Source organism: Colletotrichum gloeosporioides, assembly GCF_011800055.1.
Source record: "Colletotrichum gloeosporioides strain Lc1 chromosome Unknown consensus_60, whole genome shotgun sequence".
NCBI lineage: Eukaryota > Fungi > Ascomycota > Sordariomycetes > Glomerellales > Glomerellaceae > Colletotrichum > Colletotrichum gloeosporioides.
The window spans coordinates 106,166-132,111 of record NW_025544705.1 but is presented as its reverse complement, the minus strand read 5'-3'; the positions used below and the strand labels follow the sequence as shown (position 1 = coordinate 132,111).

Below are 25,946 nucleotides of genomic sequence, written 5' to 3'. Positions count from 1 at the left end.
GGTTGCGACTCTGCGGACAGAGGCGAGGTCGGCAGAAGGCCGGAAATCAAATGGATAGCGTGGCAGTGGGCGGCGGGGAGTGGGCAGACGTCACGATATGTGGTAATGGCCGCCGACGGTGGCTGTCGCAAGCTTCCAGTTTTGTTCGTTTGTGTGAGTGGCTGAGAATACCGTTTACCGTTGTAACTGTTGTAGCTAAGAAGCTGTGGAAGGAGTAAAAGGTGACGAGACAAGGTGCGTCAAGCCAATTGCGTGCGGACGGGGGTTGGTATTTGTAACGAGATGTAGAGGCTGTCACAAGATTAAAAGGAAGTGAGTGAAGGACACAGAGTGTCGCAGTCGGCATTGGGTGTGTCGACCCTCGTTTGAAGGATCCATATGGGACAAGCAGCCCGTCGCTTTCTCTCATGCACGACACGACACGACACCAACACCGACCCGACCCAACACACGGCACAACACCAAGGCACGCTGAGTGAAGCAAATCTTGTACCGGCCGGGCAATCATATGTTACCCGAAGCTGCGGTGGTGACCTCAACCATCGGCTGTTGGGCCGTGGAAGCCCACGTACCCCCATCGAAAAAATAAAGCACCAGTGACCGGATGAAAGAACGACTGGGGCGGGGCCCTGGACTTGGAGCTGGGATGGGTGGCGGAGAAGCTCCACGTTGGCGATGGTGGACAAGGTCATGGCCGTAGCATACGTCTCGACAGCCGAGGAACACCACCTCACCTCACCTGCTTTGTTTTGCGCTGGTGCTGGTGCTGGTGCTGGTGCTGGACGACTACGAGCAAGTGAGTAGCTTGCCCGTGGTGCTGCAGCTGTAAGGAAGACTTCGATTCGAATGCCTCGGTGTAAGCCAGTTGGGAGGGTGGCAGCTACTCCACAAACCCAAGCAGAGAGTGTGTGTTCGAGTGAAGGAATGCCATGCCATGCAATGCCATGCGCTATGCGATGCGAAGGGGGCAGCAACTCTCTCTCTCTCTCCTCTCTCTGTCTCTCTCTCACACACCGTCACTAGTCGATAGAGTGAGTGCAAGGTGCCCGCCAAGGTCCCTCGCGGCAGCAGCAGTGGCAGCACTAGCAGCGGCAGTTCATAGTCGATGCTCGCTCCGCGATGCTATGCAGTGCGAGGCGCCGTGCTGCGTTGCGCTGCGCTGCTGGGCTTGGCCTGCCAAACTGGGCTTAAGAGCGGGCGATTGGAGGCGGGAGCCTCGGCATCTGGCGAAGCTCGTGCGCTTTGCGAGTACGCCAGCGCTGGGCTGGTTTTAGCTGCGTGTTCGATTCGGGATGGGTGGGTAACGATTCGCAGGAGTTTCCCTTGCGATGGACGTGTTTGCGAGTTGCGATTCGCTGCTCGCCAGCGGGGTTGGACCTTGTTCCTGATCCTTCTTCCCTGTCCCTGTCCCTGTCAAGAAGCCTTGCCCCATGTCTTAGACGTCCAGACGACTGGTTCTGCTGGAAACGAACGTCCCGCTCGCTTTCTCTCTCTCTTTCTCTCTGTGCGGTGAAGGTACGGACCGCAACGCGTCACATAGTACTGCACCTTTGGTGTTTCCGATGAACTTTGGAAACCAGACGAGTTGCCGAGGTGTTTGGTTGGCCTTCTTTTCTTGGGTCGTTCTGGTCTTTCGAGTGTTCACGGTCCACGGTGTGGCTGTTGTCCCACTGTCCAACGCAGCTAGCTAGTCGCAGCGGTGGCACATCAACAGCCTAACTACGGATAACGTCTCGCAACTCCTGGAGGGATGTTGCTTATTTCAGCAACGGCGAGCGGCCCGACGCGACAGGGACCTCGTGAGTTGTGAAAGTGTGTAATATGTATGTGTGGTGCGTGTGGTGTCGCGCCTGCTCATCCCTCAAAATGGCCCGAGGATGGATGAAAGACAAACAGAAGAAAGGTGTTTCGGCATCCATCCCTGGCCCATCGTTGACGCGAAGTCTTGACTCGAACGATTCAATCTGTAGCCGAGGACCATTCATCCATCTATGTTGTGGGATTGACAAGCGCGGCGACAAGATCGACACCGACGCTGGTGAGCATTGCATCAGACCTACATAGTAAACTACACGCCCGGAATCTTGAAGATGCAACGCCTTCCCGATTGAGTAACCACCCTTCCGAACTTGCACGATGCCGACCTTCCAGAAAATGGCAGCGATTACGGCAGATTGGAGGGACGGTTGGGGGCAGCGCTCGTCGGCTGACGGTCAGGTCACTCAAGTCGGGGGGATCGGCGACACAGAAGCGAGGGCCGATTCCGCATGCTCCTGCATATCAGAGTGGAGAGGAACCGGGTCACGGACTCCGGTGCGCCGACGGAGTTCGCGTAACTGTCCGCAGTGCGTATTCATAGGACGAGATAAAGAAGTGCTCTTTCGTTGCGTGCGTAGCGACCCGTATCCCCTTGCGCGCCAATTCTCCTGGTGGTTTTGCAACGTCTCCTGGCTTGTAGAGATCAGATGCAACTGATGAGAAAGAGACAATGTATTGCGGTAAGTAATTTCCGATATGTACGGATACGGATCCTGCACTTCCATGTCGTTCGCATCGTGCCGCTTGTGGCAGGATATGCAGGGACAGCGTGCCCTTCTCGAAGGTTGTTTCGTCGTTGTCGGTTTATCCGCTGCCCAGGATGCCTCGTCTAAGACGAGAAACCAAGGCAGCCGAAGTGAACCGACTTGTCAAGTATCGGGTTTGCCTCGACGGTGCAGCAGTGACATTTGATGTGATGCAGTAGGCGGGAGGCGACGAGTTAAAGTTGTGGCTGTGCTGCCGTTGATTGCTGCCGTTGATTGCTGCCGTTGATTGCTCCCGTTGATTGACCTCGCCCTGCTCTTGCCTTCCTTCTCCTTATCGTTATCCGATAATACGTGCCTTATCTGCATGTGATCAGGACCAACGGCTGCGGGGGAATAACGTGTCCAGCGCCAACCTGATATTATGTAAGGCACCATCAATTGGTGGATGGGCACTGGATCTCTCAATTCCATGTACGTACCTCCGTGCCTGAATAACCACGTCTCATTGCGTCGCGTTATGTCGCTGACATCCGCGCGCCGGCCAAATCACCACTTCCTCTCTCGCGCAGCTGTTGAGCACCGCGCAGCTTGCCCTCATCGTCACCACAAGCGGCCAATGCTGCCACAATGCCGGTCCACGACGATGTAGGGAGCGCGGCTCCTGACGCTGCTGAGAAGACCACGACCGTCCCGCCACCGTACCCCGATTCCCGTAAGGCTCCCCCCCCTGAGAAGCCCTCCGATGTCAGCCGCCGCTCTCTTGTCATTCTCTCCTTTTGGGCAATCGTGTTGTTCCTGGGACTGCCAATATGGTGGATGACTACGACTATTTACCGTGCAAATTTGCCCCTCTCTGGCATGGCCGATTGGGCAGATGGAAAGGTATGACACTCATGGACGCTCCGAGGTCGCATCACGACGTTGAAACATGGCTGACAATCTTCATGTTAGGCCTGTCGCCCCGTCTTTCCCTTACGAATCTCTGTGCAAGCAAATAAGCTTCAGGAGCAAGAAGCACAGAACCTGCTTCGCCTCACCCAGCATGCCCTCGACGATCTCAACGACTTCTCAGGCCACCACCTTCGCCTGCAACTTGCCCCTCGCGACAGCCATATCTCGGGTTCCGAATACGACTCTCAAGTCGCCCTGACAATACGTCTCAGTCCCGGCGAGTCGACCACGGCGTCTCTGAACCCGCACTCTCCAATTCTCGATATTACATACCCCTCGAATTCCATACCATCCCCGACGTCGTCCTCGTCCGCCCTTGCTTCGTACATTGCGAGTGAACTACGATCCACATATGCCGAAGAGCAAGCTATCATCTCGTATCTTCTGCTGGCTGCATCAGGAGCTACCGATGCGAAGCCACAGGGCGTGTCACCGGAGGCCGCAGAGTCACTGGCTAAGCGCACAACCCGCTCACTTCGATACTCTCCAACCTATCACCTTAGCTTCTCCCTATTCACGAGCGGATCTGTACCAAACACATGGGATGTAGAGGCGGCAATCCGGGACTACATGAAGCCTATGCTGGACGTCCTCAGTCCCATTCACAATTTCACAATCGATACCCAGGTTCAATTGTATGCTACGCCGGGCGCACAGTCCCAGGTTCTCAGTAAGGACGACCTTGCCTCCTTTATCAACGCCGCCGAATGGCCCCTATCACCATCCATCGGCGGTGCCCCGACGGTGAACTTTCTCTTGTTCGTCGGGAACCAGACCATTGGATTGGATTCAGGATCCGAAACATCCCAGTCCTGGCTGATCCCGCAGTGGGGAACAGTCTATCTGTTGTCACTGCCGTCAACGACGTCACATGTATCGGCAGCCATACTCAAGCAGCCGATGCTGACATTTGCTGGCCACTTGTTATCTCTCCTAGGAACGCCCCAGTCGGGTTCCCTTCCGCTGCGACTCTCAACGCTCACCCGCATCCGCTCGGCAGATCTGCTGCTGCGAGCGTCGTCGACACTGGGATCCTTGGCCCGGCTGTCGCTAGCTCTGCCCTCCATTTCTATCCCACGGAATGTGGCTGACGGAGTGGCCAAGACAATGCATCATCTGGAGCGTGCCTGTGCCAGCTTGGGTGGCCCTGAGGGTCTTGAGCACGCCAGAATTGCCGAGGCTGAGGCGGAACGAGCCTTTTTTGAGAAAAGTATGGTCGGGCAGCTTTACTTCCCGGACGAGCACAAGATTGCCGTTTATCTGCCACTCCTCGGGCCGGTGGGCGTCCCGTTGGTCATGGGTCTTTTGAACGAGATTAAGGCGTGGAGAAAGAGGAGGCGAGAAAGAGCTGAGGCCGAGGCCAATAAGAAAGAGCTGTAATAGGATAAGTCGATACCACCAATGAACTTGTTATGTCAATTGGAGTTGATTCGCTTTGCTATTTGATCATCTCTGCTACTCCACTCCAAATGACAGCACAGCTGCTTTGTCAATCGCTTTGTCGCATGAGTTCGCCAACACGCCGTTGTTGTTCAGAAACAGGCATGTGCTCTCAGCTTTTGCAGAGGAGAGGATGACGTATGGGCAAGCTACCATAAACTTCTAGTCCTCTGCGGCCGCAACCTTGCCCGGGGTCACATCGTGTTCCCGTTCAATCCCGAGGTGAGCTCCGATAGGGAGCTTAATCTAGTGGGGCATTTTCGTCGGTAAACGTCGGTGAGCTGAACCGGGCCAAGGTGAGGTTACATGGAGGGGCGCAGAGTGCCAGGTACGTAATCGCTCTGTCGCTGTGAAGATCCTGGTGCTCCAGCCCCTGCGCTCCTACGCCACCACGAAGCTTGCTTGCTCGCCTTGCATGCGAGGGGCTTCTGTGCCTGCCCAACGTCCCACGCTTCCCGCCATCCCGTCCCTCCCCGTCGGTGAATATTCGCAGGGCCTTCTCGTGCGTCAATCATTGGGCGCAGGGACCTGATCACAAGCACATTTCCATCCGTCTGGAGGACCTACCCACGTCTTTCGTCTCTCCCTCCACCATTTGACCACAATCCTTCACCCTCCTCCGCCCGACGGTCCCGATTTATCGAATTCTGACTGCGAACCCTCCTGCCAAAACCGAGACTGCTGGAGCCTACTGTGCTACCCCCCACCGCGCCGCCGACGATTCAAGCAATGTTTTCAGTATGAAGATCAGAAGATGCTTCCCGAACCAACATTGAGCTTCACGCTCCCCAGCCTCCACGACGACACTGTTCTCGACTGCCGAGTCTACCATTGCCAAGCTTTGAGCCCTTCCGCCTCGAATACGTCACCATGGAGACGGCACGCTGCGATCATGGCCCATCCGTACGCGCCTTTGGGAGGATGCTACGACGACCCGATTGTTGACATCGTCGCGGGCACTCTGCTACGTCACGGGTTTTTGGTTGGAACCTTCAATTTCAGGTCAGAGATGCCGCGCCGGGTTTGGGGAGATCTTTGAGCAAGTCAAAGTGTTGCTGACAGAATCTCGGAACAGAGGTGCATCGGGCTCGGCCGGGCGCACTTCATGGACGGCGAAGCCGGAACGCAGCGACTACATGTCATTTATCGGATTTATGGTCTACTACATGCACTTCCTCGATCCGTTCGGTCCTCACACATTACGGTCGCCGTCAACAGCCCGAGCCCCTTCGCCCCCGGATGCACGGCCAGGGTCGTCTCCGCCGGATCAGCCGGTTCTCCTCCTCGGCGGTTACTCGTACGGCGCGATGATTACGACACAGATACCGCCAATCGCACACATTCTTGCACAGTTCAAGACACCTGCTGTCGGTTCGGCGGCCGCCGATATACGACTACGAGCCCAGCATCTGGCTGAACAGCAGAACGTCATCTTGGCCAGCGCCAGGGCGGCTCAGGCTACGTCGCCACGTAAGAAATACCTGGGCATGCGGGTTGGCGGGGATGAGGATACCCAGCGCAAAAGCCACGATTCGAGGAGGTCGTTTTCCATGGATGCAGAGGACAAGATCCGACGAGGTGTGAACGAGCTGCTAGCCAAAACAAAACGACACCACCATCACCTCCACCACCACAGGGGCGGCGACGTTGTCCCCGAGGAAAAAAAGGAGGACGCCCCAGTTGCTGCCTCCGAGCAGCAGAATACCCCTCTCGTGTTAGATGAGGTTATGGGTTTGATGCAGGTGCAACCGGCGTACTTGCTCGTGTCCCCGCTGCAAGGAGTGATCACGCACCTGGCGACGATGTCGTTTCTTCCCACGTCTGCAGGACGAGGACTGTTTGCGAAAGCTTCGACAAGATCCCGGGAGCAGGGGGCGCCAACTTATACTTCTAACCACCGGCAGCTGAGCGAAACCAAGTTGGTAGAAAACCAGACGCTGGCATTGTTCGGCGACAAAGACGGTTTCGTGCCCGTGGCCAAGCTTAGAAGCTGGGTAGAAAGGTTAGAGGGCGTTGAAGGCTCACGATTTCATGGCGAAGAAGTCGCGACGGCGGGTCACTTTTGGACAGAGGGAAAGGTAGCGTCAGTTCTTCGCGATAAGGTCGCCGAGTTCGCTGCACTCCTCGTACAGCAGGAGAGCATGGGCACATCAACAAGCGTGCCTTGAGGGGGTGCTGTTGGCTCATAATTCACGATACGCTCTGAGTCAAGCATGATGAGTCTGAGAATCCGCTGACGTGCGCGCTGCGAAGACACCGGAGCTGCCATCGAAGACAAGATCGGCGATAGAGAGCGTTGAGCTCCGGAAAGGTTACGGATTAGAGTCGGGAAAGGATAATAATGACGTAGAATATTGTAACGTGTTCCACAGTCTAGTGAACACTCTGTTAAAAGACATGGTAGGCGTGCAACACTCGTCAAGCCGAGTCAGGCGCCGCTGGCAATGGGGAGAAGCAAGAGGAAACGGAGACGGGAACACCATGCTTGGGAACCAAGTTGGAAGGATTACACACTGTAGGTTAAACGGGGCCCTGGGGAAAAAAAGTCACCCAAGGATCAGTAGTCAGAGAACGAAGTGCATGAGACACTCCAGTGGGCATTTGATGGGCGTCTGATTCATGAGGCAGGGAAGTCAAGCTTAAGTTGCAGCCATCCAGACGTAATTACGGTGACTGGCCGCGCTGGAGCTGGTCGACACCTTAGCCTAGCAGATGGGCTTTGGCGACTTCAAACAACGGCGGGCAAAGGTTGAAAGGGGGGGTGACAGGCAACCCGTTGGAAGCGCGGTCTCCGCAACGACAAAGACGTCCCAGTGGTAGTCAGACAGACCGACGCTCGCAAGCTGCGCATAGTATGGGTTGTTGCCGCATAGTATGGGTAGGTATTGACCTCCAAAATGGGAAGAGGCAGGTGACCGACTGAGCTGATGCTCAAGATTAGGTAAAAAGTGGAAGATTGGATGGAGAGCGGAGAGTTCGCCGAACGGGCCTGTCCTGACTTGTGACATCCGAGACGGTGAGACGGTGAGACGATTGGTTGGCCGCCTGGCTGCCTGTTGGTCGAGCTTTAGGACGAGCAGCATCAAGATGTAGTCTATTTTCAGAGAGTGCAGCAGTGGGGATGACAACTGAAGCTGTCTCAGCAAGTTCCCCGGCGGTTCATAAGCGGCTGAGATATAGCACTTGTCCAAGACACGGCGTCATGTGGCTCGGCGGGACGGTTTGGGAGGAGGGTGAGTGAATTCGTGTGGGTGGTGGGTGATGGGTGAGAGAATGCATGTGAGGTCTTCTCGTCTTCTCCAAATTCGTTGGTGTGTCTGGGTGGGTGGGTGTGGTGTGGTAGACATTGATTGGACAACGGTTAATGGCAACGATGCATTGCGCTCGCTGTAAGATGGTCTCAGCCCCCCCTTTCGAAGCCGAGGACGCAGAGCTGCGGTGCTGCCCCAGGATTCCCAGAATCTGGGGGGGTCATCTGGCCTGGTTCGGGCCCCTCTTTCCCCCACCTCCCATTCGCCCTTCGTCCTCTGGCAGGTTCGGTCCAGCCTCCAGACAGGTAGATCAGCGCAGTGCTTCTGCTTGTGTACTGCGTAGTGTGTGTTGGGTGAGGTAAGGTAAGGCAGGTAATTGACGAGAAAAGGGCTAATCGGTTGCTGTCGAGTTGCCCATTACGTCTGCTGTGACACGGTGACACTGGCACGTGGGGTCCTGATCGCTACGTACCCCGCCTCTACCCTACCTAACCTTATGGTACCTTAGCCAACACACTGCGAAGTCTTTCCGTTGTTCTGTCGCGGAATGGAAAACAGGAAGGGAAAAAGCCCATGTCTGCTCTGCACACATCGTAGGTACCTTGGTGTCTTTCCTCCTGATGCCTACCTTTCCCTTGTCCTGTTTCTTTACATTGGATGCTTTCCAGGTCGCCTGCGTACCTACTTTCCGTGACGGTCGCGTGTTCTGGACTTGGTGACTACCTCACTACAGATACAGTGTCCCCGCGCTACGTAGCCACATCCACCCGCATCGAGGGGGACTCAGCGCATTCGGGGTCCCTGTGGAGGATTTTGTGGAGGTTTCTGTGGGGGAGGACGCTTGAGGTGGACTGGACGGCCCCACTGTTGTATCTTGCTTGCATTGCACCGGATTCACATTCCATCCACCCACCCACCCACCTACCAACCCACCAACCCACCAACCCTCTGGCGGTCACAGTCCCCGTCTGGGGGCCCCTGCAGGTGTCATCACCACACCCATCGTCGCTGTCCTTCCTTGGCCTTCGCTCTACACCAACATTTCCGTTTCTCGCTGGCGATATTCTTCAAGTAATTCTCCATCTTCTCCCCCCTCTGGCCGGCTCTCCGCCGCTGAACAGAAGCACTACAGTATCTACAGAATTGACGACCTACGCAACATCTTTCTCCCTTCGAACCTCTGTCTCTCTCTCACACACCTCTCGTTGGTCCCTCGTACCGCCGTCTCTCGTCCGCCGCACTGCGAACCCCGTCCGTCGAGTCCGTCGCTTCATCTCGTCCTCTCTGCTCCAACCGCCTGCGCTCCTCTGCCAACCATCGTCCGCCTTTTGCGCCCGCCTGTTCTTCCTTTCCCCTTCTCGGCCGACGCTCTCTCCCTCATAGGGCAGGCTGATTTGCTCCGCAATCCCGCCCCAACTTTCGCTCCAAGTACACCCCGTCGTACTCTGTACCCGTTTGTCCGGTCATCTGCTCCCCAGAGATCTGCGTCCTTCCCATGTCTAGTCTATCCTGACATGATCTGACTGTCCCTTCGACTCGACACGCCAAAACACTCTCTTGTTCGCTACCTACTTCCTGGAACTGCATCGCCGACACGTCTTGGACGCCCTGACGACACTCCCTACCCGTCTGTCCTTCTTTACGCCAACCGCACCGCAGACCGACCCCATCTATTTGCGTCCTCTCCTCCGCCGGCGGCTCTTCTTCCGTCACCTCCCCCAACTCCAAGGCACACCAAGCCGCACGCTGTCGCGACAATACACCGACGCGGGTATGCTCTGACCGCACCGCTCCAAACAACCGCCCCAAAGCACATGTCAGAAGCCTTCTGCACCGATACGTTGCCAGGCTGTGATGCGATACGGACGGCAACAGGGCTGCCTTTCGTCCACCAGCTTTTGTCTTCCTCGAAGCTCCTTTTAGCCCAACCGAGTCCCTCTCTTCTCGTCGTCTTGCTTTCCCCATCACCATGAACGACGTTCTCATCAACCCCGTGCACCCTCTCCCGGCCATAAGGGTCAAATCCTCATCATCAGGCCCTACAGCCTCGCTCAAAACCGGCAGGTCCTCGTCGATTAAGAAACAGCCGCAGTCGCCGCCCCGAAATGCCGCCATCGATTCCATATCCCGCGCCATCAGAGGCGCCAACAACCTTGTCCTGTCCTTGCGGGATGGTCTGTCCGAGCTCGAGCGGGAGAACAAGAGGAAACAGGAAGAGAGGAAGCAGATATTGTCTCTCCGCATGAAGAATGCAAGTACTGCAGACGCGACCACTGCGGAAACACCAAGAGGCTCTGCCCTTGCTAACCCTTTGTCTAGGCCGAATCTCGCAAAGAATGGCAGGAAGCCGCCGAGGAACTTGATATACTCGAAGAGAACGACGTGTGGAAGCTGGACCCCTACGATGGCGACTACTACCCCGAGCTGATCGAAGCACGACTGAAAGAGCTCGACGATGCCCGAACGAATTGCGATACACGAGCCATGATGCACCTCGTTCGCACAGCATTGTGCAGAGACCTCGGTGGTATGGGGAATGTTGATCTTTACAGACACTCCTACGTCGGCACCAAGAATCTCATCGAGCGCTATGTGGACTCGGCCATCCAGACCATTGACGCTCTCGTCGAAAAGAGCCAATACGCGTTACCCGAGGGCATGGGCCAGAGAGACATTTTGGAGAGCGTCCTGTTCGCTCGCCAAAGCTTTGGCCGAAGCGCGTTGCTGTTGAGCGGCGGGGGAACCCTGGGTATGTCCCATATAGGTGTTTTAAAGGCGCTCTTCGAAGTCAAGCTGCTGCCGCGCATCATATCGGGTGCCTCAGCTGGCTCAATCGTATCTGCCGTCATCTGCACCCGAACCGACGAGGAGATTCCTCGTCTTGTTAGGGAGTTCCCGTACGGTGACCTGGCCGTCTTCGATGCCGAGGAGAACCCTGATGGAGTCTTCGACCATATGCGACGATTGCTCACCGAGGGGAGTTGGTCTGACATCAAGCACTTGACTCGTGTGATGCGCGGTTTGGTGGGAGACCTCACGTTCCAAGAAGCTTACAACCGCACACGGCGAGTCCTCAACATTTGCGTGTCCACCGAGTCCATGTACGAACTACCTCGCTTACTCAACTACATCACCGCTCCCAACGTCATGATTTGGTCGGCGGTGGCCGCTTCTTGCTCAGTGCCACTGGTCTTCAGCGCGGCTCCGTTGCTAGTCAAGAATCCTGATACCGGCGAGCACATGCCCTGGAATCCGACACCACAGAGATGGATCGATGGCTCCGTCGACAACGACCTGCCCATGACGAGGCTTGCGGAAATGTTCAATGTGAATCATTTCATCGTCTCGCAAGTCAACCCACACGTCGTGCCCTTCTTGGCGCGTGATGACCAACTCGACCCTGATGACACCTCAGCGCGTAGAACCAGTCTCTCGCCCAGCAAACAGGAGCTGGATTGGGTCTACACCCTGACGGCTCTGGCCAAGGATGAAGCGTTGCATCGCCTGCACTTTCTGGCCGAGATTGGCGTCTTTCCAACACTAGTCACGAAGCTTAAGAGTATTCTGAGCCAGAAATATTCTGGCGACATCAACATTCTACCAGAGATCAGTATCCACGACATACCAAAGATTCTTAGCAACCCGAGCCCCGATTTTATGTTACGGGCTTGCTTAATGGGCGAACGCGCAACGTGGCCGAAACTAAGTCGGATTCGTGACCGCTGCGCTATCGAACTCGCACTGGATCGAGCTGTTCATCGTCTACGCGCTCGTGTTGTGTTCTCTGACAGCCAGGTCGACTTACGTCGACTCACCACTGGCATTGTCTTGCCGCCACCGTGGCCGAAGTCGACAGGGGGTGCGAAGATTGCATCGTCCGGAACCCCAGCCCTAACTCTGGATACAGAGATTGTCAAGAACCGTCAGCGCCGATGCTCAGGCAGCAGTGTACAGCTCATAGCTCACCACCGACGCTTGATGGAAAACGTGCTCACTGATGAAGAGACAGAGGAAGAGGAGCGTCTAGAAATGCGGGCAAGACATGGTCACGGAAGCACGTCACCTGTTCTTGTTCGCAAGCCTCGTCTCAAGAGAGCAGCTAAGAGCCATTTCAACGTTTCTTTGGCACGGGGACCTCAGACTAGTCCCATAAACCCGGCTCATCTTGAGGCCGTCGAATTTGACTTCGGAAAACCCGTGACGCCTCCTTTGCACCGGTCACGACACTCGGAGGGGTCATTGGCACACAGCGCCAGCTTGGCCATGACGCCAGCCAATGACGTAGACCCTCTCGCTCCGGGATCGAGAGGCGAGGCGACATCCCACACCGAGCTAGAAACATCAGACTTGCATTCCTCCGACGGGGACGTCGAGTCCCACACCGACATGTCGGACCCAGAGCCATACAGCGATAGCCACTGGCTCCGCGAAGGGTCCGGTGAAATAGACACAGCCCTCAAGGAAGGCAAAGACTTACCCAAGGTTAGCAGCCGTGAAGTCATCGCGGTGAACGAATCCGTGGGAGGACTTTGGGATTGACTCGTAGACGGGAGGGTGAGCTCCTCGGACGAGGAAAACAAGACGGAGAAGGGAAATGAACTTACCAATCCAGCGGCCAATCATAAGAAAGATGAAGACGAGGTTTTGCGGTCCAATTGGATGAGCTGGGACTAGCCATCGTAGTCGTTGAAGAGGCATTGCATGGGCGGTTGCATCATAAAGGGAGCTCGGTATAGGCTTTGGTCTTTGAAGCCAACACATGATAACATCAGCATCATTAGGAGTTTGGTGTAGCATCTGCGGTACACACCGTTGTAGAGGTAGGCGGCTGGAGACGTTGCAAATGAATCATCCTGTCGCATAGATTATTATTTGGAATTCAAATCACTTCAAATCGTACGTATGCGCAGTTGTCTGTACCAGCAGCCTTCATTGTTCTCGCAATACAACGGGTGTGTCGCAAGCGAAAGTTATGTTTTACTTCAATCAGGAGCATCTTCATCCGACGCAGGGCGATACCCGCTGTTGTGTGTCGACCGTGTCTCCGGATGATCTCCATTCAGACAAGCGGCGGCGGCGAAACCATGGAATTCAGATTGAAGTCCAGAAAGAGCCAGTCAACCAAGGTCCGGAACATTGAATACGACCTATGTAGATTAAAAGCTGAAAGGCAAATTTGGTTCGTCGCCGCTGGGGTAATTTGCTGGATATATCTGCCCAATTAACCGATACCGCCTCACCAGCTACAACCACATTAAATGGTCCAGACCTTCCTTGGTGGAAGACCGTAGCGATAGCGGAACAGACTTGGCTCTCTCCCGATACCCTGATCGGTACCATCATAAGCTCCGTGGATGTATAAGAGGAGCTGCGTCCCTCCCCCATTGAATTGCCTACATCGTAAGTCGCCTGCAGCGACGCACCGGTCGACGTCGAGCCTTCCAAGAACAAAGCTAAAGATGATCCTACTTCCGCTATTCCTAGCTTTGGCAGCTACCACCGCCTCCGCTGCCCGAATCAGATCCCTCACCCACAGCGGACCCGGCTGTCCCCAAGATGCCAAGGTGACATGGTCCGGCGACCTCAGCGACCTGACGATCACGCTGTCCGATTTTAGCGAGTCCCTTGCGGCCGGCCAGATGACGAGCTGCCAGGTTCACTTGCTCGTCGACCAGGGCGAGTCCAGGAAGTCGCTAGTGCTGCAGGATGTCGTCGTCCGCGGCGGGCTCTACTTGAGCCCCAACTCCAAGGTTGACTTTTACACGACGGCATACTGGAGCGAGGCTGCGTCTGATACGGTAAGTAGTGTTATCCTCGCATGCTGGCATAATCTCTCTCAAGATTCTAACATATCGGTCCTCAAGGTAACGAAGCAGACGAGCACGTTCGCGGGGTCCAGCGCTGTTGTCCGGAATGTGGCTATCGCTCAGCGCCTAGGGTCAGCGTCGCCTTGCGTTGGTATCGATGGTTATGTGGGCATTCTGAATGTTACTTTCCGCATCATTGCGCAGGAAGGCGGTAGAGTGGTTTTTGGTAGGGAGCGCGTTTCCTCAACGTCGCCTGTGACGGAGGCGCTTTCCTTTGCCTGGCAGAGCTGCTGAGTTAAGCTAGTATGGTATTGGTTTGACAACTTGGCGGGACTTTGGAAAGGAAACAGGCAATACCATCCGCACTTTTCCATCTTATTGAAGACCAGGTGTCATCCTGTTGGTTGCGGTTCAGTAACAGGTTCGTGTAAGTCGTTGTGGCACTGGCCCTGTTCTCGATTCACGACATCGCGGCTGGAAATGTCGATGCGGCTATTGGCAGCTCACTTTAAACGAGGCTAGTGCCTGGTATCACAAATAGAACGTGGCTAAGAGAATTGTATCAAATCTGTAGTATGCCTCACGGTGTCTACGTTACCTATGCTCGCACACGAGGCGCTTGAAACACTTGAACTACATCTGAGACCGCTTTTAACTTCTTGTTCTTTGAAGCTTGGTTCAGATAGGATACGTAATCTTTCTCATTCGAAAAGTCAGCACTTCCGATGCCACGTCGCCGAGTAACGCATCGCACAAATGTAGAGGCTGAAGACCTGGCTGTCTGATGATGAACCACATAAAAACTACAGGCTGATCACCGCAGATCATCTCTAGTAAGCTGATCATCGAAACCGAGAGAACAAACATGATTGGGCAAGCCTGATCCAAGGTGCTTCTCAATTCAATCATCTGTCGGGAACGCATCTAGTGGTTCCATTCGAAGCAAGCATCCGAAAATTCAGTTCGGCGCTGTATTTCACACCCGCCATCTCAGTTTCCACCGGGTTTCTCGAAGGAGATCACAGCGTACTGGAAGGTCCCGTTCGCGTAACCTCGCCTCATCGCGCGGAAGGATTGCAGAAAGGCGATGCCGTCACGGCCCTGGCTAAAGGCGAAAGCCCACAGTGAGGGGTTCTGGATGAGAGACCACGTAATATCCCTGAAGCATATGTTAGCGACCACAAGCCAGAGTGCGACACGGGCGGGTCTTTACCAGGTCCTTGCAACGTCTTTGCTAATGTCTTTGGGCCCATCAAGTAGATTGAGTCCGCCTTCCTTCGCCAGATCGACATATCCCTGCTGCGTGCACATGGGTGGGAGTAGCATGCCGTCTGTGAGAATTTGGTTAGCCTAAACCGGACCAAGAGCTGTATAGAGCATGTCCCCACCCTCGATTGGCTTGATGTCATTGTTGAAATCTGTCTCGCTCAGGTTCTCGGCCTTGAACCAGTCCGCCAACGCCAGTTTGCCCCCAGGTCTCAGGACTTTGGAAGTGTTCTCGAAGAAAAGCGCCTTGTTGGGGAAATGGCTGAGAGCCTCGCTGATCCAGACGGCGTCGAATGAGCCCCCCTGCCCAGCGAAAAAGGAACCCATCTTCTCTGCGTCAAGCTCGATGAAGCGCACCTTGCCTCGACCAAGCTTGATGAAACCATCGACGTCGGACTCCGCTTCGTTCTCTTCTTGGTCTTTTGCCGCCTCAGCCTTGGTGAGTCGGTTTGCGATCTCGACTTGCTTGGTCGAGATGGTGATGCCGGTCACGGTGCACCCCAACGTCGAGGCAAGGTATCGGGAGGTGCCGCCGATTCCGCACCCGACATCCAGAACTGTGCTGTTGTCGCCTACTTTGGAGATTCTGAGGAGCAGCTGGATGAGGTTGACCTGAGCTTCCTCCTTGGTCTGAGAATCGTTCTCCCAGTAGCCGTGGTGGATGTGCTCGCCCCTGCAAACAGGCAATGTTAGATAGTGTTCAACTTCAAAGTCATGTATTGCTTCCGAGGGTCGCTAAGGAAAGCTGCTATGCCACCCGGGTGTCGGGCTGTAGAGCGAACTTGTGCACGGGAGGATGAACTATCAATTGCCAGGTATTCTGCGTCCCAGGCCAACACCAAGCACATCCTTCAGAATAGTTCCGCACGGAGGAAAGCGTACCAGAGGCTCAGATAATAATCACTCGCAAGATCATAGTGCAGCTTGATCCTGTCCTTCAAGGCCTGCATCGTGGAGTGAGCCAAGCCGAGCGGGGTGTCATATTGCTGGCTGAGCGGCGTGGTAGAGCTGTCGACGGCGGCGGCCATGTTGGAGACAGAGGCCGAATGGGTATAAAATAGTAAGATGATTGGGTTATGTATGAGTTCAATGGCTCACTTGCGACGACGATTCAGAAACAAGTGATTTCAGCGACTGATCCAAATGACGGGGCGGATGAATAGCTGGGAGCTTCGGGAGCTTGGGTGCTGGGTGACGGGCCATTGGTCGTCCCGCGTCCCGCGGCCCGGCCTCGGTAAAGGTACTTGACCAGCCATACTACTTCGTCTCTTGAGGATGTACTCGCTTTAGGTAATTGATGTGTGAGGGCGTGACCTTACCGTACCTACTCAACACGTTGGGTAGGTGAGGAGCAGAGGGACGTCAGCTTTCCGTTGGGTGAAACTCTGGAAGCTAAAACGCCCAACTGCATGAGGCAGGTGCACGTCCCCTCGTCCGTTGCTGCGCACAGATCAAGGCAGTGGACTTATCTAATCATTGCTTATGTCATTGGCGTGTGCGTTGGTCAAGCCACAGCACCAGCCGCGGCACTAGCCACTCCCTAAAGCTGTCACGCTGGGCCAAGCCTTCCCTAAAAATAGCCGGCAAGTTCACCCGATCTCCAAGACCCAAGCCGGCCAACGCCGCCGCCGTGGGCAGCCCCAGCCACTCAGCACAGCGTCGGCACATGTCGCATGGTGGCAGTGCAGGCCAGTGCCGGACGCCGGGGTGGGGCCGTTCGTCTGCCAAACCTTTTCTTCGTAAGGCGACAGCAGCGTCAGTGCAGCGCACTCTGGTCGCCAGCAAGGAAAAAAAAGGGGCCCGGGGAGAAACAGGGGCTGATTACGGGGGGAGTGCAGCCCAGCCTCAGCCCAGCCCGCGTCCGCCGCGTAATGCTTGTTTACGTATTTTTGCGTGTGCATTGCTTTGACGATCGCTTGTTTTAAAAGTCATTCGGTCCCTCCAGAAGAACTTGCTAAGGAGCTGTCTTCTTTCCCGTTTGCTCTCTTTCAGCCCTTGGCCTGCCAACCGCTGCTCCTCAATCGCTACAACACTCGTTCTCGCGCACACACCTACACTCGCTTTCTCACCAATCCGCCGAACCATCATGGCGCCAGTCAACCCAACGACGGCGCGACAAACGCTTGCTCGCGCCAGTAATGTCGCTACTATGGTATGGAAAAGGGCAGCCATATTAGCTGCGCCAGAAGTCGCGCGCGCGACCCACCATGCATTGGCTCGCCGTGACTTAAGTGTCAACTCAACTCAGGGTGTCACCCTTGGTGTTATCGCTGCATACGTCGTCGCCATCGCTATTCTTTGGAACGTTCCGTATCTTCGAAATATCCTTTGGCCTTTTAAGATGCTCACGGTAGCGTTTCACGAGTTTGGCCACGCCATCACCGCGTGTTGTACCGGTGGTCGTGTTGTATCTATCACCCTCGATCCCAACGAGTAAGTATCATCAAAAGCTTCACGAAATATCATTTTGCTGATAACTAAAATCAGAGGGGGCCAGACCCTTATGAAGGGCGGTGAGTGCAAGCCGTTTTATTATGAGTTTTGCCATGCTGGCGATGCAGTTCATCCAGATGTGGTGGTGTCGAGAACACCACAAACAGCCATGATTCCGGACGGATGGCAGAGGCCGTTAATCAAGCTTCGCTTTCATTCAAACGGTCGGCTAACGGTTCAATCTGCAGGTGTTCAAGCTATTACTTTGCCGGCTGGTTATCTGGGTTCGTCGCTCATCGGAGGTTTGCTCATCTTTTGCGGCTTCAACATCAACGCATCCAAGATCGCGTCCATGGTCCTCGGATTTTGTTTCCTACTCACACTTTGGTGGGGGAAAAGAGACTGGCTCACTATTCTGACGGTTCTTCTCGCTGTCGGGCTGCTTGTTGCGGCTTGGTTCATTGCTCATGCTCAGGCTTTGAGATTCGTTGTTGTGAGTGGTGCCCGACCTCCCGGACCAAACTTCCCAGAAGCTAACACGGCAATAGCTCTTCCTCGGAGTAATGTCCGCTCTTTACTCCGCTTGGGATATCTGCGACGACCTCATCATGCGAAAAGTAAACAGCTCGGATGCAAGCGTTTTTGCCCAGCGATACGGCGGCTCATCTCGATGCTGGGGCCTTATCTGGGTCTTCATCAGTCTCTGCTTCATGGCAATCGCCATTGTAGCCGGCATCGCTGCCTTCCCGCAGAGCTTTTCTGAACAGGAGAGCGACTCGCAGAAGTTTTTGCCCACCTAAATTGGTTCAATGCGCAAAGGTGCCATATTACAATGAAAAGGAGAAGAGTCGTCTGGGGGCTTCTACCAGCTAGCAACGATTTCCGCAGCCATGCCTCGGATTTCACGGGTTCCGTCTACAGAAGGCCTCCTAAATTCCGGACTCCGACTCCAATCGCCGAGGTCCAGATGGAGACACGTACGTACGGCCCTGGCGGGTCATCACGGACAACGAACCACTGCCGGCAGAGACTTGAAATCACAGAGGAAGAATGGCCTGGGCTAAGAGTCGACTACAACGACGACGACGACGACGACGACGATGACGATGACGATGACGATGACGGCGAAGACAACGCCCAGGACTCGGCCAATGGAAACAGCGGAGCGCTGGGAAAGACGGAAGACTCGAGAACCAGAGTATGATGAGACGAACATCAACGATGAATCTCTTTCAGGAAACGGTTTCAATACGTATTTCAACAGAAAAGTGGTCTGTTGTTATCAAGCGGAAATCCGGAGATTTGCCGCCCAGTTTTAATAACAGTCGCAATGCACAGTTGAGCATGGCGCCTGACTTATTGTCATCTCTTTCGCAGTTGGATGTCATGTGATAGTTTTGTATGAAACTAAATCGTAGTGTGGTCAATAGAACAATGACAGATGAATAATCGGAGACCGAATAAAAGTGACTGAATAATCAGACACCGGACAAGGCAATCAAGAATGGCGGACGAAATCAGTCGCTGGCTGGATTGAAAGACAGATCTCGACGCCACTGGGAACACTCGACCTCATCTGAGAAAGAGCGTTGTATCTTCATGTTGACAGTCGGGTGGGTGCCTGGACCAAGCATGGCAGGGAATTCGGCACCGCACAAAGAAGAAGCGGCTGAGAACGTTGAAGGAGACCCGTAGGCAGGCACCTTCCTAGGCGGGTAACTCGTTCTTTCTCACTCTATTGTTGCCCCGTCTGGCAACTTCCCGACTCGTCGCTCAAAAGCCGCAGAACTCGACTGGACGTCGGACATCCATGATCACTACTACTTCTTCTCAACCTCAATTGGCTCAACGCTTTGCTCCTTCCCAAGGAACCCCACTCGCACCAGATTGGTTGCGCTTGGCTCACACGATGTCTCGCCAGAAGCAACATGCCAAAATCCAGCCCCCCGACCCGGGCAAGAAGGTTAGGCTCCGGGCCAAGAAGGCTCCTCAATCTGGGAAGCCTCACCGATCGACACCCTACGCGCGTCCTGCGCCGGCTCCTCAAACCCCCGCTCGAGTGACTCGTCCTGTGCGGAAGACTAAGACAGCTGCTCGCTATCATTCCACTGACGACGGTATGCCTGTTCACAACTTTTCTGGGCAACGACGACTGACGTGACCTTCGAATTCAGATAGCTCTGACGGATTATACGCTACCACCAACAATGATAACGACTTACCCAACTCCTCGTCAGACGACTCGGTAGTTGCGCTCGATGTCGATGATGACGAGGTTGCCAGTATCCAGTCCCAGGCAAATCGTTACAATGCTACATCTTCGCGTCAGACCACGGCCCAGATACGCCCCCGATCCTCCGCTTTCGATCGCCAAACAGCAACGACTAGTCCATTCAGACCTACCGCAGCAACCCAAGTCCGCCTGCAAATTCCAGCCATTCACAGAAACGAGAAGATCACGACTACCTCGAGCCGCGACTATGCCGCTGTGACATTTCTGGTTCGGAACGGCCCGGTAAACGACTTGCTCATTGAACGCGGCAAAAGGTTGCTGCAGGAGTTGTTTTCTGGCTGCGACATTGATCCCACCACCACGAGCATGGTCAGCCTCGACGACTGATCAAGACCCGGCGGACCACTCGGACAGAAACTTTGGATCATGAATCGCCCAAATGGATGAAGGGTATCTTTTGGGGAGACAGCCATGGCAAGAAGCATCATATTTTAGAACGTTTGTACTTGGTTTACGGGCAGCGAGCGTCTAATTTCAGGGATGGATCGGGATCTCTGCTTCGCTGTGCTTTTCTATCGTACCAAGAGTTTTTCTGGGCAATAGAATGGAATCTTGATGGTTACCCATGCCATGATTTGCCTAGAATATTGATCGTTCGCGCTTCCTGTCAGCATATGACCTTGGTGCGTTAAATAACAATCTCGCTGTCAAAGAACGTAGCTGAGGACGAAATGTAAATTACTGTCGTTGTCTTTGCTGTCGTCGTCTCTATTGCCACGATTGCTTCTACTCGGTATTCCATGACCATACTCAGCAGAATGGGCTGGTGGCTACTTCCAGAACGTACTCGGGTCTGCGTGGGCCCTTCCTGCCTTGAACCTTCGACGACACTCAGCTTTGTTTTCGCCGTTCCTTCCCCGCCACAGGACCTCCTCGCCTTCAGGCTTCGTTGAACTTATACCGGACAACTGAAATCTCTTCTTTGGGCAATCATCTCCACAAGGGCTTACCATCAATTTGGACCTCCCCATCGCAAGTGTCCCTCCTCACCACAGTCCTCCTTCTCGTCAACAGTCTGGATTTGTCATTGCAGCCTCTGACGCATATTCTTCCACGACTACGCTGACCAACTAGCCTCGCCATGTCTGTGGTCATCATCGTTTTTGATCATCGCCGCCGCCTCATCGGACTTCCCAACTCGTATGAGTCGCTCATCCAGAAGGCGCGTGCGGAGTTCAATCTAGGAGATGCCGACTTGCTTGTGCAGTTCATTCCCCCCTTCCTGGACGAAGAGGTCGAGCTTGATCCAACTGCCTACCACGCCATCCCCGACAAAAGCATCCTTTTCTTCTCCAAGTTGCACTCACAGAGTACTGCGGACCCCGGGCCAAAGAGAAAGCGGACGAAGACTGGGAAAGCCCCTCAGCCGACCTCAAGCTTCGCTGTTCACGTCAAAACATGTAATTATGTCTTCCTTCCCCACCCGATGTCTTGGTTCGTCACAAGCTTACGTAGATTCATTAGTGACTGGCAAGACCATCACGGTAGACACCAAAGCCTCAGCTTCGGTTGCGGAGCTCAAAAATCTACTCTATGAAAGTGAGGGCGTGCCTCCCGAAGGCCAACGACTCATCTTTCAGGGAAAGCAAATGACGGATATTCGGACTTTGGCCTCCTACTCAGTCAAGAACAACGACTCGATTCATTTCGTCCTGGCATATCGGGGGGCCAAGCCTGCCATTTACCTCATGTCTCCGGCAAAGCTCTCCGCCGTCACCGTAGACGTCACCCTCACAAAGCACTGGGAATTCTCTATTCTCTATCCAATCGTCGAGCCCGCCATCCTTTCTGGCAAATCCCGCGCCAAGTGGCAAGTCTCTGTCAGCCCGGATGGCACGCTCGAGACTTTGGAAGCTTCAGGGCCGAACTTGGAGTGCAGCTACCTCTTTTGGGAAGCCGAGGCCATCGCAGGCGATAGCATCGCTCCGGAACTTGTAGCTGACTTTCCTTTCAACCCTCAGCGCCCTCTCCTTTGCTTTAAGGGACCAACCGCGCTCATCTTGTCCTTCGACGACTTTCTGCCTTATCTCGACAAGGTCCTGCAGACCCTGACATTGACACCAGCTATGCGCACCGAATTCATTGTGTACTGGTTGCCCAAGTTCATAAAAATCCGCGACAGGGGTCAAGATATTGCGTTCGACTTCGTGCCCCAATCAGACTTTCAGAAGGTTGCTCATTTGGAGATCGAGCCCCGACCTGACACGGTTGCTCGCGTCTTCCTCATCTTCCGTGGGACATTCAAACAAACCCACGGACAGAAAACTCTGGCGGAACTAGAGGACATTGATTGGTCTGCTAGAATCGGTATTGATGTGGCAGGAATGAAGGATGCAGGCACTTTTCGGGCTCTGGAATGGGGTGGAATGGAAGTGATCACGGTTTAGATGGTTTAGCTCTGCTCTATCACAATGGATTTCCGGTCATAGGCCAGCATGTGCTTCTCTTAGCATACCACGAAGCAAATCTCCGATACTTCAAACATATTTTGGACCATGTCCTCTCGAACCCTTTGTCTCCACTTGGCAACCTCCAATTCATGTCCATCCACGCTCGTCAATGCGCTTGGGCCTGTCACTAGCCAAGGACGATGGCTTCCTGTGGATGTTCGGCGAACCTCCTTCCCTCTTACCTCCCGCTCGAATCTTTGTGGTCTCGTCAATGATGGATTCAGGTTCAGAAGGCCCGTGGCGCGTACGAAGGCATTGTCGCTTGGAAATTGTAAGATGCATTAGACCATTGATCGTTGCATTCCGGAGAACATGCATGGCGGCATCCAACCCGGCCTTCGCGGCCTTTGGTTTCTTGCTGACGTCGGGCGACCGTGTAGGTCTGTCGATGGTCGTTGAGAAGCCACGATGAGGCGCTCGAGGTATGGCGGTAGCAGATTCCATACGTTCAGGGTGTGCCTGGAGCGCAAGACGCGGCTCGGGGTGGTGTCGGACTTGGCGACAGCGATGTTCTTAGTTGGAGCTGCAGAGCTGGACCTCCTTGTTGGCTTTTCTCCCCGACTGACGATCCGTCCACCTTCGCAACCCGGATCCTTTCGATTGCTTCTCTAATAGGTTGGAACTCGATTTTTCGTGCCTCGATTTCCTGCAGGCCTGTCATTGCAAATTCTGCCGATATCTGCTGCCTATCAGGGAATACGTTAATTGTAGACTCGCGCAGGTTCAACGAGTCGCAGAAATTGGGATAGATTTGGACTGGGGAATTGTTCTTTTCTTGGCGGACTGCTGAAATTCTCATTGTTTGGTTCCCGGCGAGGATGATTGCAGAAAAGGAGACCTCGCCGGCTTTGGGAATCTTATCGGCCATGTTGGAAATCGGAACAGAAAAGTGTATTTGAGCTGAAGCAAATGCGAGCATGCTTGTGGAAAACAACAATTGGCATCAGTAAGGTATGAAACAGATGCCAAGCAATTTTCAGCAGTGTTGCTAGCTTTTTCAAGACGTTGGAGGCTCCGTTGCGGACTTTTCAGAGCGTCAGGAAGGTGGTGGGGGATCTGGTTTTGCCCAAAGGAAAAAGAGGGCAGGGTGCAGTGTTGCTGGACCTGCTTTCAAGCCCAGGCCGTGCCGCTCTCTGAACTGCATCTTGTTCATAATCAATGATAAAAGCATTTGAAAAAGGCGACCAAGCGAGAAAATCGGAGATATACTGAATGGACGGGTGAAATTTGAAGGAGCCAGTAAGATTGCGTATTCTATCTCGGTTCATTCGGCGATGTTGAAAAGAACTAACCTGGATCATCAACCAACAACAGGATGTGCCCATCTCTGCCGAACACTTTGCAGAAAATTCACCTACAAAAACATCGTCCGATTAGAAAGGCCGAGCAAACCAAGAGTTGAAGCGATCGCCGAAAAGGTATGCCCGCCCGCCTGCATCAAAAGACCCTCAACAGCGACACCTATCTAACAACAGAAGGCAACACCATGAACACAATCTCCCGCCAGTTCATCCAGAAATGGCGCTGCATTCCCACCGACAAACGCATCAGCGACGCCGCACTTGCTGCGCATATTGGAAAGCGTAAGGGCAGATCGTCATCCGTCGAATTATGCGAGGATCTTGAGAACGCCAGGTGGGCTCGACACATGCGATGCAAGTATGGCCCACAAGCTGAAGCCACAGGCCTCACCGACGACCTCTACGCGGCCACGTCCTACAACGATTTCACCGCCCCCGAAAACTATCGTGGCTTTCTCAAAATCTTGAGATTCCATCTGAACGGCCCTAGAATGAATGTAAACGACATGGTTAAATGGGGAAAGGTGGCCCGGGAATGGATCGAGAGAGTGCTGAATTATCTTCTCAAGATCAAGGAAGGCAGATTCGTTGTGGAGGAACACGAACGGGATGTCTACCTGATGGAGGCGGGTGGAAAAGACGTTGCAGACTTGCTTTGAAACAAGGGCTTTACTGTTACTACTACAAAGGATGAGATTCTATTTACTAAAATTTCATTATACCGGCCCCATGTTATGCTCATCGTTCTAGTCCTAGTCTCTTATATCATCATCTTCACTGCCCTATCCGCCTTTATCAAAACTCTCTTGAAATTGGAGTCAAAATATCGAAGACCGTCCACAAGCTAAGATAAATGTTAAAGAAGGCAGAAAGAAATGGGATCAGAAGAACAACAAAGTCCTCAGTTTGAGAACACACTAGAACAGAGCTCTCTATGGACTTTAGGCTTTGGAAGATATTATGAGTATTCCGTTACTGACCAAATGAAAGGCTACGATTCAGATTCATCTCCTAGATATTTGGGGCCGTCTGCTTAGACTTGATCTGAACGAACAATGTCGCCCGTGACATGCTACCACCAACCATCATCAGTATATATTACAGTTTTCTTGGCACCACATAGACTAGCCATGCGTGCAGCCATCAGCGGCTGTACTTGCTATGTTATATGTGTGGCCGGAACCCTCCTGGTCCTCCAGATATCGTTTTTCAGATGGATTGATCTTCGTCTTGTGCCAAAATTGGGACCTCAAAAGCTGAACAGCACGTTTCGCATTGTCGGCTGTGAGCAGAGGAACCGTCCCAGGTTTGCGCTGGTGGATGGCACGTAGAAAAGCACCGCACAAATTCTGATCCGAATGTTCATACCAAAGCCAAGGCAATGGTATGAGCGGTTGGTGACGCAGCCATAGTTTGGTTGACAGTGCCAACTGAGCCAGAACTGTCCTGCATGTACTTGAGGAATCTTGCCATCGAATGGGTAGCCAGTCATCCTGGCCCCAATGGGTAGTCAGAAACCATTCAAGTTGGGCTTTGGTAGCTTGCTTGATGTTGAGGTCTAGTGTTGGCTCCTGTGGGTGGCAGTGGATGACTTCGGTGTGTGTAAAGTAATCATTGAGGCCGCTGCCACCGCTGGCATAGCTGGATGGACTACACGATGCCTCTTGTTCCTGACGATCTCCCTGGCCAGATTCATCTGAATTTAAGACCGTGTCCCACCATGAGGGACTCGACGGGCTGCCTTCCTCATGATAATCGTAGTAATCATGCGCCGAGCTCGACATGTTTCAGGGTAACGAACGTTGACAATCACTATAAAACCTGGCGCTTTTTACTGAAGAGAGTCCGAAGGCAAGATCGGTACGTTGGTGACGATATGGCTGGGTCTCGGATGCGTTGGGGAGCGAGCGAAGGCGTGAAGAATAAATGCTTGTTCAAAGCTACGGGTAAATGGCGAGGTTTTATGAAGGCCAAAGGGAAATCCTCGTATTGACAAGATGCACGAATGCGAGCCCGAGTTATCAAGCCAAAATGGGCCACCTGCGATGTGATATGAAAACGAGACTCTGTCATCGACTTCATTGGTCGATTTGTTGTCTCTTCCTCCCTGTTCAAGCGACAATGTATCTGAACAAAAGCAGTCAACATGCGGTGCGTAATTAGACAGAACTCGGGGCGAAAGATTCTCTTTTCTCGCTCGATTGAACGCGACTATTTCGGAGGCATGTC

At 53.9% G+C, this 25,946-nt stretch overlaps 9 protein-coding genes across 9 annotated transcripts; 8 read left to right on the top strand and 1 right to left on the bottom strand.

The window, feature by feature from the left end:
* Positions 1 to 3,152: 3,152 nt before the first annotated feature.
* Positions 3,153 to 4,856, top strand: GCG54_00013914 (GPI transamidase component GPI17; the record flags this gene model as incomplete). The annotated part of the gene is made up of 2 exons (XM_045413760.1): positions 3,153 to 3,407; positions 3,477 to 4,856. The coding sequence occupies 2 exons, from the start codon at positions 3,153 to 3,155 to the stop codon at positions 4,854 to 4,856; spliced, it is 1,635 nt and encodes a 544-aa protein (XP_045261839.1).
* A 952-nt stretch (positions 4,857 to 5,808) lies between these two features.
* Positions 5,809 to 7,084, top strand: GCG54_00013913 (uncharacterized protein; the record flags this gene model as incomplete). Its single annotated transcript, XM_045413759.1, has 2 exons — positions 5,809 to 5,918; positions 5,992 to 7,084. The coding sequence occupies 2 exons, from the start codon at positions 5,809 to 5,811 to the stop codon at positions 7,082 to 7,084; spliced, it is 1,203 nt and encodes a 400-aa protein (XP_045261838.1).
* Positions 7,085 to 10,136: 3,052 nt separating this feature from the next.
* GCG54_00013912 (Lipase 4) lies at positions 10,137 to 12,706 on the top strand (the record flags this gene model as incomplete). The annotated part of the gene is made up of 2 exons (XM_045413758.1): positions 10,137 to 10,422; positions 10,503 to 12,706. 2 exons carry the CDS (start codon positions 10,137 to 10,139, stop codon positions 12,704 to 12,706), a joined length of 2,490 nt encoding a protein of 829 aa, XP_045261837.1.
* A 920-nt stretch (positions 12,707 to 13,626) lies between these two features.
* On the top strand, positions 13,627 to 14,268 carry GCG54_00013911 (uncharacterized protein; the record flags this gene model as incomplete). The annotated part of the gene is made up of 2 exons (XM_045413757.1): positions 13,627 to 13,965; positions 14,032 to 14,268. 2 exons carry the CDS (start codon positions 13,627 to 13,629, stop codon positions 14,266 to 14,268), a joined length of 576 nt encoding a protein of 191 aa, XP_045261836.1.
* A 696-nt stretch (positions 14,269 to 14,964) lies between these two features.
* On the bottom strand, positions 14,965 to 16,268 carry GCG54_00013910 (Tocopherol O-methyltransferase; the record flags this gene model as incomplete). The annotated part of the gene is made up of 4 exons (XM_045413756.1): positions 14,965 to 15,133; positions 15,188 to 15,305; positions 15,363 to 15,913; positions 16,123 to 16,268. 4 exons carry the CDS (start codon positions 16,266 to 16,268, stop codon positions 14,965 to 14,967), a joined length of 984 nt encoding a protein of 327 aa, XP_045261835.1.
* A 1,058-nt stretch (positions 16,269 to 17,326) lies between these two features.
* GCG54_00013909 (uncharacterized protein) lies at positions 17,327 to 18,473 on the top strand (the record flags this gene model as incomplete). The annotated part of the gene is made up of 4 exons (XM_045413755.1): positions 17,327 to 17,673; positions 17,728 to 17,753; positions 17,841 to 18,166; positions 18,222 to 18,473. The coding sequence occupies 4 exons, from the start codon at positions 17,327 to 17,329 to the stop codon at positions 18,471 to 18,473; spliced, it is 951 nt and encodes a 316-aa protein (XP_045261834.1).
* A 1,109-nt stretch (positions 18,474 to 19,582) lies between these two features.
* On the top strand, positions 19,583 to 20,293 carry GCG54_00013908 (uncharacterized protein; the record flags this gene model as incomplete). Its single annotated transcript, XM_045413754.1, has 2 exons — positions 19,583 to 19,790; positions 19,848 to 20,293. 2 exons carry the CDS (start codon positions 19,583 to 19,585, stop codon positions 20,291 to 20,293), a joined length of 654 nt encoding a protein of 217 aa, XP_045261833.1.
* Positions 20,294 to 21,047: 754 nt separating this feature from the next.
* GCG54_00013907 (uncharacterized protein) lies at positions 21,048 to 22,353 on the top strand (the record flags this gene model as incomplete). The annotated part of the gene is made up of 2 exons (XM_045413753.1): positions 21,048 to 21,366; positions 21,422 to 22,353. 2 exons carry the CDS (start codon positions 21,048 to 21,050, stop codon positions 22,351 to 22,353), a joined length of 1,251 nt encoding a protein of 416 aa, XP_045261832.1.
* A 1,549-nt stretch (positions 22,354 to 23,902) lies between these two features.
* GCG54_00013906 (uncharacterized protein) lies at positions 23,903 to 24,376 on the top strand (the record flags this gene model as incomplete). Its single annotated transcript, XM_045413752.1, has 1 exon — positions 23,903 to 24,376. The coding sequence occupies one exon, from the start codon at positions 23,903 to 23,905 to the stop codon at positions 24,374 to 24,376; it is 474 nt and encodes a 157-aa protein (XP_045261831.1).
* Positions 24,377 to 25,946: the final 1,570 nt, after the last annotated feature.